The sequence below is a fragment of the Meleagris gallopavo genome, chromosome 1 (assembly GCF_905368555.1).
Source record: "Meleagris gallopavo chromosome 1, MGAL_WU_HG_1.1, whole genome shotgun sequence".
In the NCBI taxonomy this organism is placed as follows: domain Eukaryota; kingdom Metazoa; phylum Chordata; class Aves; order Galliformes; family Phasianidae; genus Meleagris; species Meleagris gallopavo.
The window spans coordinates 30,268,323-30,276,712 of record NC_139404.1 but is presented as its reverse complement, the minus strand read 5'-3'; the positions used below and the strand labels follow the sequence as shown (position 1 = coordinate 30,276,712).

The 8,390-nt window shown below is 40.8% G+C and overlaps 1 protein-coding gene across 4 annotated transcripts in view; it reads right to left on the bottom strand.

The window, feature by feature from the left end:
* Positions 1 to 3,355: 3,355 nt before the first annotated feature.
* Positions 3,356 to 8,390, bottom strand: part of ANO6 (anoctamin 6) — a 70,137-nt gene continuing 65,102 nt past the window's right edge. For all 4 annotated transcript variants that reach the window (XM_085219891.1, XM_085219895.1, XM_085219892.1 and 1 more), the window contains one exon: positions 3,356 to 7,552. In XM_085219891.1, the coding sequence (XP_085076017.1) occupies positions 7,346 to 7,552 (207 nt within the window). In that variant the 3' untranslated portion in view covers positions 3,356 to 7,345. The remainder of the gene's footprint in view (positions 7,553 to 8,390) is intronic.

Sequence of the window (8,390 nt, the reverse complement as noted above, 5' to 3'; positions counted from 1 at the left end):
CATTGTTTGCTCTGCTGTGCTGTCAATAAGATGTCATTACTTCAGCTTCAAGGCAATAAAGGAAGGTAAGAGGAAATGGCTCCTCTTGGGGGTGGTGACATTTTTTTTCCCTTTATAGAGCACTGGGGAAAAAATTGGGAACAGATTGACAAGGAAAGAAATCAGATTTTATTAATTAATTAATTTATTTATTTTTTGTTGAAGGATGAGGTTTTAACAAATGCAAGCCTTTTCTTCTTTATTATTAATTTGTAGTAGGGTATGAAAACAGTGTTATAATATGCAATGTGCTTTACCATACATACCTGTTAAAGAGAATACAATAGGTTGTGAGCTGCAGAAGGTCTGTCTGTTGCTAATCCTGAAGCATGGCACTCCAGGAGAGGCAGACCAGTGTTTGCCATTCCTAGATGTAAACAAGCAGTTACTAATTAACAGCAGATATGGAAAGAATTTCTTAGTTGTTGCTCTGAAGCATTTGACAGCACTGAAATGGGGTCTCTGTGGCTGGGGAAGGAGCTGCCCTTGCCTTGCAGCCTCAGCCTCCCACCACAGCCTCCTGCAGATCCTCCCTCTGACTTTGTCCATGTCCCAGCTGCACGGCAGACATCTGTTGTTGCCACGCGTCCCAGTCTCCTTCCTTTTTTTCAGATGCCAGGTCACAGTTTGCTCTGGCAATCCCATAAGTAACAGTGCCGTATTCTTTTCAAAACCATGCTTAAGACAATAGTGAAGGGCCCGATTCTGCCAGTTCATAGCTGCCTGTATAATGTCCTATGTAGTTAAAGTTATGAACAACAAGAGGGCTTGTCTGAACTTGAATACTCATTTGGATTAAGGTGAAGCAAAAAGTCAAAGCACAATAGCTCTCCCTGAATAGGGATATTCAGAAGGCCAAGACTAGGTGCCAAGACTAGCCCTGCAGTCATACAGAGCACTCTTAAAGACACAGTGTGGCCCGTTCCAGCTAACCTGAAGAGCAGATCTGTCATGAGACAAATAACTTTAACCCCTGGCTCACCTCTTGGTGAGATCAGCCTGACAGACTCTATAAGCCATGGATCCTTGGTGCTGTAGGTGGACATTTGGGCTTGCCCATTGGGTGGGAGGAATCGGTCACCACTTCCCACTCCAGCAGGGAACGGACCAAAAGCAAGGAAGGATCCTGCAGTGTCCTGGTCAAAGAGGCTTAAGTGTAATTCTGCTCGCTCTGAGCTGCCAGACTGGTTTAGAGAATGACTGCATGAATGAGCACAATGCGGCTGTAAGAGGAGACTTCTTACTCGTGTCCAAATGGGATCACACAAGAGCGGGAAGGTAAGATGATAGCTGGCAGGTGCGTGTGACTGGGAGCACAGCTTATTTATCCACTTGTCATGTGTTGTCTGCCCAGGAGCAGAGAAATGGTCTGGGAGGCTTACGTGAACATCAAAAAAATATAAATCCTTGATATTGTGTTGTTAATGCTGTCATAGTTGGATGTGATTTACTTATTCTTGCACAACTTAAGAATTTGACTTTTTCCCTCCCCGCTCTCTCTTCGTGTGCCAGAGGTAGATTTTTGGTGCTCTAGCCTCTGCTTGCTGTAACAATGAACTTGGTGAGATTTTCTCTGTGGTCTGATGATCTGTGTTGTGTGCTTTTTAGTCCCCTTTAGCATTTGGTGTATCTTACATGTTTATAGAGAATGGTCTACCTTCATACTGCTGGATGGAAGACTTTCTTTGTTGTTACTGGAAATGAATGTCTTTCATAATGAGGCAAGTGATGAGTTATGTTCTTCAAAGCTGGCAGAACACCCATCAGTGTGTGCAAGTGTGTGTGTTTTGGAAAGAGGGCAGAAGATATGTGTTCACACATGCACTTCTATAACCCTCCGTAGTTACAGTGCTAGAGCTGCTTGGGATAAGTACAGAATTGATTAATATGTTCTAAAAACAAGAGAAGTGATCTAATTTCTTTGCATCATTGCTGACTGATAAAATGTAAATTTAATCCCAGTTATTAGCATTGCTTATACAGGATAGCTGTATCAGAGGATGTAATAAAGGTGCTAAAAAAAAAAAAAAAAAAAAGAACTTTTAAAGGCTCTTCTTTTGATGCACTTCCAGGTTGTAAATAGAAATGAATTTGCCAGCTTTCCTGGAAAATGTTCATTGTTTTTTCGAGCCTATTAAGACACATTATTTTCTTGTGTCAAAAATATCACCCCAAACCATATGGAGGACTAACTATATCCATATCTTTTCAATGCTTTTTTAATCTATTATTGATGCACAGTAAAAATGGAAATATAACAGAAAAAAAAAGGGGGGCTTGGTGTAGATGGTGAAACCTGCCTTGCTGATACCTTTGCTGAACTCTCCTGTGATGTGCACAGGCAGGGTGTACCAGATGGGGCAGAGCACAGTGCACTTTGATCTGGCATGTACACTTATCCAAAATAAAAGCAGTTCATCCATTCTGGGACAGAAACAACTGAAACTAAGCAGGCAACATCAGAAGTAATATGCTACTTTGGCTATCTGTGTAGCTATCAGCAAAATTCTAGAGCTTGTTCTTTGAAGAGTTTTAAATGTATCTGTCAATAAGGATTTAAAAACACACTGTCCTCATACAGATTTGGCCTGTGATTATATCCTTCTGCCTGTAGAAAAATAACTCTTTATTATCAGTCGTGATGAAGCTGCTTTTGGTTTTGCTCTGACATAAAACCAGATAAGTGCAGGGGTGTCCCTGTGGAACAGCAGAGGAATGTCTCGGATGCTGGCATCACAGAGAGGAAGAACTGGAGTAGAAGCAGAAGAGACATGATGATGATCTAGACAGATGACAAGAAGACACAGAGAGTGAGATTTGGAAGTTGGTTTAGCTGCACTCTGCCGGTCACCTCTGTTTCAGAAAAAATGAAGCAGCTGCCACATTGGAGGCTGTGCTGTGCTATACCACTGCTTGCTGCCTGAGCTGCATAAGGAGCACAGCATCTGGCCTGCCTGGAGGTGGGAGCATCTCACATACTTGATACAGATGAAGAAATAAATGATGACTCTGAAACACAACACAGGGCTTATCATGACAGGAGTGAAAAGGTATAAAGACCTAAACTGTTTGTTTGTATGAGAACATAATGGTCCTTGTCATCGACTTGGGGTTGAAAGGAATGACTTCCATCTAGAGGATGCAGGAAAAACAGGAGATAAATTACAGCAGCAGTAACAGTTTAATGACAAAAGATTGAAAAAGAGGGAGAATATGGAAATTAGACAGTGATGATGTTCTAAGAATTTAAATGTGGCTTTGGCAGCAGCAGTATTGTTTGTACAAAAATAAACAAGGATAATCAATAACAAATGTATTATTATTTTAAAATAGACTTTATTTAATGACAATAAATATAAATTGCAATGTTCAGAATCTAACAGCAAACATTCTTAGAAAAAATACAAAAAAATACATTCTTCCATTCTGAATTTTATCAGCATACACAGAGTAAAACAGTGGCAACAGCCTGCAATTTATGTTGCTCATATCTTACTGTTAGGTAATGAAATGGTGACTGATTCAAATTCATCCTGACTTCTACAGACCTGTACAAAATGTAAAAATAGTAAAACTGATCTAGAGTTTAAAATGAACATTAATTTTTCCTTCAAGCAGATCTTTAAACATTATTTAAGTGACGTAATCCTGAAAAAAACACTGGTATGTCGGCAGTTGCCCCCACCCCACATGCACTTTGTTCCTATGCCGCTGCAGAGCTCACTGTTGGAGGTTTCAGCAGTTGGAGGTAGAGGCTTATTTACATGGCACAGCTTAAGAGGTTTAGGCACTTTGTGCTGTCAGAAGCACCATGCATATAGCAAAATGAACTGAATTTCTGATGCAGTGTTTTCTGATATTAGATGTTGTGGCTACACTAGCAAGTAGCATGGCCCTTGGGAAGCAATAACTGAGCAAAATGTTGATGCTGAGAAGCTGATGCCCACCAGTGCTCACTGCTCTCTGCAGATTAGCTCTGCTTTTAGAACTGTGGACTAAAATGTTTGCCGGAGACAAGTATACCATCATGGGCATACCTCAGATCTATCACCTGGTTTGGCTCAAGACAATAAAAATCCAGTTCATGAGCTCTGAGACCAGATGTGAGCCACCACCCAGAAAGTGGGGGGACAGGTGGAAGACTAGTTTCAAGCACACTGCTGATCTGAACAAAATGGTAATGTAGAAACTCACCCAGCATTCCCCAGGTCGTGGCATCAAGTCCGACAGAGTTCAAGAGGTGTTTGAACCATACTCTCAGATGTAGGGTTTGAATTTTGGGTGGTCCTATGTGGAGCCAGGCGATGGACTTGATGAGTCCCTTCCAACTCAGGATATTCTATGATTTTAGGTGGTTAGGAGTCTACTACAGGAGGAGACTAAGTCATAGATAAATAGACTTTGCTGCTGTAGCATGTTTTTACTTTTTTTTTTGTTTTTTAAATAATGACCTTCAGGGCCATCTCCCCTTCAGACAGTGCTTGTTATAAGGGGCAACTGGGAGGCATAGGAAGAAAAAAAGGGTCAGAATACCAGGCACTCCCGAAAATCTGTCTTAAACTCTGCTACTGTTCACAGTGTATCCTCAGGCAAGGCATTTAGTTCCTTTGTTTCCCTGTCTCTTTACTTGTCAAAGAGGGCAATCAAAATTTCCTTAAGACCAAACAATTAACTGAGATGGCCCATTTCGTGATATTTATTTTTTGCCTTTGTCGCAGGATACCTATTTGCTAGCACCAGCCCTCCAACACGGCACCTGAGAGGGTGTTTAAGGCACTTTGGCACCGTGATCCCCTACAGGGAGATGGAAATGGCACTTCCCAGCTGAACACTGCTGCAGATAGGAAAATACTAGTTCATATATGGGGAAATGCCAACAACTTGAAGCTAAAATCAGAAGCTCTGAGCTTGCATGGAGCTGAGTACTTCACCAAAGGTATTCCATGAAATGGTCTTCTGGACAAAATTCTGTTATAAAGAAAAGCTTGGGATAGCACCCTGTGACAGCCAGGCAACAAGCACTAACTGAAACACAAGAAATTCCATCTGAATATAAGAAAAAATCTTTTTGTATTTGTGAGGGTGATGGAGAACTGGCACAGGCTGCCCAGAGGTTGTGAGGTCCCCTCCTTGGAGACCTTCAGCAGCCGCTGGGATGTGGGCCTGGGCACCCTGCTCTGGGTGTCCCTGCTGAGCAGGACCTGGGGCAGATGGACCCAGAAGTCCCTTCCAACCTTAATCATTCTGTCATTCTGGAAAATGGTTATATCAATATTGGGATGATATATTTCAACAAGAAGTCCTGTCTTGTTTAGAAACTTCTGTTTGTCTATCCTATCTATCTGCCAAATTTATATTTGATTCCTCGTAAATTTAAAGACTTGTTGTGATTTTGACTGGCAACAAAAATAAATGTCAAAGAGTAGAATTTCCTGTGGAAAGAAGCACCAGTTTTATCATGGCTCTGGTCAGTAGTTGTTTATGGTTATGATCTTGTTTTTCTGTCCTGCATCTTTTCATCTTCAGGTAGCGCCTGGCAGCAGGTTTCCTGGGCAGTATATAAAGCAAACTTCAGTTCTTGGTTGTCAGAAATGTGAGTCTTCTCTGGAACCTCTGGGTTTCTGTCTTTCATCTTCCAACCTTTGTTTGATTTTTGAACCAAGCTTGTCTTCCATATTCTTCTATGCAATCATTTTGCAAAGTTGTGCTTAGTTAAAGCTTGTGTGTCACATCTGCTGAAATAATTCCCTTCATGTGTTGCCTCTTCTGGTTCATATGCTGGTATTATAACGGATGGGCTTGAGGTATTTTGAGCAGTATTTTTAAGTTTTTCTACAAAATTCAGATGTTTAACTCCTTCTGATTATTAATGGGATAAAATATAACTTACCAATGCTACTTTGTTTCTGCAAACGAACTTCTTAATATGTAAAAAGCTATGTGAATATCTGCCTAAGTATTGTGCAAATGAATTACATTTATGAGTACAAACCCAGCAGTAATCATCTGGTTTACAGACTGCAGACATATTTTTGCCTTTCTTTTAAGATTTTGGTTTTCACAATTCATAGAGATTGGTGTACTAGAATCATTAAAAAAGAAAGCAAGTTAATAATTAGGAACATCATTGTTGCAGGAGCTCTACATACACGTTTACCCTGTAATTCCTGAACTCCTAGGCTGCAACTGAGGCCAAAACAGCCAAGCATATCCGCAGCATAATGTGAAGATGGTTGATGGCTCTGGCAAGTTCATCCACACTTGTAACATCTTCCTGATTATTTAAAGTTTTGTAACACAGTAAATGCATATTCAGTGGTTTATTCTGATCTGCAGCTTCAATAGATTCATGGTCTTGTCTAAATTTAGTTTGTCAGTGTTGCACCAGAACAAGTCCAGCTGCGCATTCTTTCTGTGTTAAAATCAGGGAAGAGAATGGCTATGGTATAGGCAAAAGATAGCCCTCTAGAATTATTTAATTTATGAAAAGAAGTTTAACACTCATTACTGTTACAGCTGAGAGACCTTAAAAGCTGTGTTCATTCAGAACAGAATGGCCAAGTGAGCTAATGAAGGTACACTGATGAGGGAAAAGATAACTGAGTTTTCCACTTGCTCTAAGTGCAGTGAAGTCAGTTTGTATGCATGGATTTCAATTCTCCTGTTTACACAGAGGCTGGCAAACAGGACGGGCTTACAGTCCCGCTGCTTCTTGTGATCCAAGCCCATGATAAATTGAAATATCTTGTTATCCATTTAAGTCTCAGTATGCACTTCTAAGTCAGCGAAGCACACAACAGTGCTCAGTAAGTCAATTGCAACAGCTTAACAATATGGTTGCAAGTTGCATTTTCCTTCTCTTTCCTCCATTTTGGCTTTTTCTTCTTTTAGTTGGGGTTTGCATCACCAAGTAATCGAAGCTCCTTCAGAGAAAGTGGTGGTGTTCTTACAACAAGTAGTTCTTGTTATTGAAGTTTTATTCAAGTTCAGACCTACTAGCTTATACCTAAATAAAGCGGAAAGCACTCTGTATATTTCAGAGTTAGTCTGCATCGTTTTAAGACGATAATTTTTACCTTCACATGTTAAAATATGTCCTAATAAAGCTGGTTTAAAAAATGGGTAATTGTAAACTGAGTCTCAGTGGTTGCTTTTGCCTAAGGGAAACAGGCAACAGAGCAGGTGACAGCTGCAAGAAACCATGTTCAGTAAGGCAAATTCATCCAAAGCATTTGATTAGCCATTGGTAATGCCTGGGCAGGCACTGGCTAGTTAAAAACTGTTCCTCCATATAAAAAAAAAGTCCTTATTCAGTTTTGGGCCGGAAAGTGCTGTCTACTCCTTCGATAATTTTGTCGGCGATTTTCCCTATGGTTTTTTTCACAACTTTGAGGTCGTTCTCATGCAAGATTTTCTGTGTCAGGTACTTCTCTCGTTTGACCTTGCTCTTGGTCTCTTGTGACACATCCGGGATTATGTAGGAAATAATAAACTTCACAAAGTATATGACATGCTGGGGAAGGTGCAAATGAAAAGAAATGTCAGTTGGGTTGAACAGGATGTTATTATTACTCTGAGAAATATTGAAATGCCACCCTATTTCTTAAGACTGTGAGCGGATTTTGTACCAGTATCTACCACACTGGAACAGTATCCTAAAAGGTAGAGATGAATAGAATAATTGTCTGATAAACAAAACTTTCTGATTTTCTAATCCTGATGCTACTAATGACTTTTCTGCTTGCTCTGAGGGAACCCTGTTGCCCAGTGCTTCCTTTCCCCCCAGACTATGGAAATATTGGTTGCAGATCTTTTTAAATTGTTTCAGGTTTATCCAGATGCCTCCAGGGCTGCAGACATTCCTCTGCTATGGAACTGTGCTCCAGCAAGCTGCACATTTCTGGTGACTTCAGTAGTCTCTGGATCAGGCACTAAGTACATTTTATAATGAAAGAATATTTTTGATCTTGGGCTGGCTCCCATCTTTCCTAACCCCACATTGTTGCTGCACAGGAGAGAGCAACTGCTCTTCAACCAAACAGTCTCATCTACAGACTCTCCTCTTGCAGTGACTGACTTTACACAGGTCACTCAGTGCACATGTGCTGCATTGCATGTATTCATGAGGCAGGGCACAAACCTCTAAAAGCATATAAAAATGTTTGGTGCTACTGTCCCTTCCTTTCCTGATACTAGAAATCGCTTGACAGTTTTCGAGAAGAGAAACTGCAAATACTGGGGCAATCCTCAATGGATGCCACCACTTTAGAGACTTTTTCTAACAGTGCTACACTTAATTTACCTCTCCTGAGCCCATGCCAGCACCACTGCGTACTAAAAGCTCTGACAGC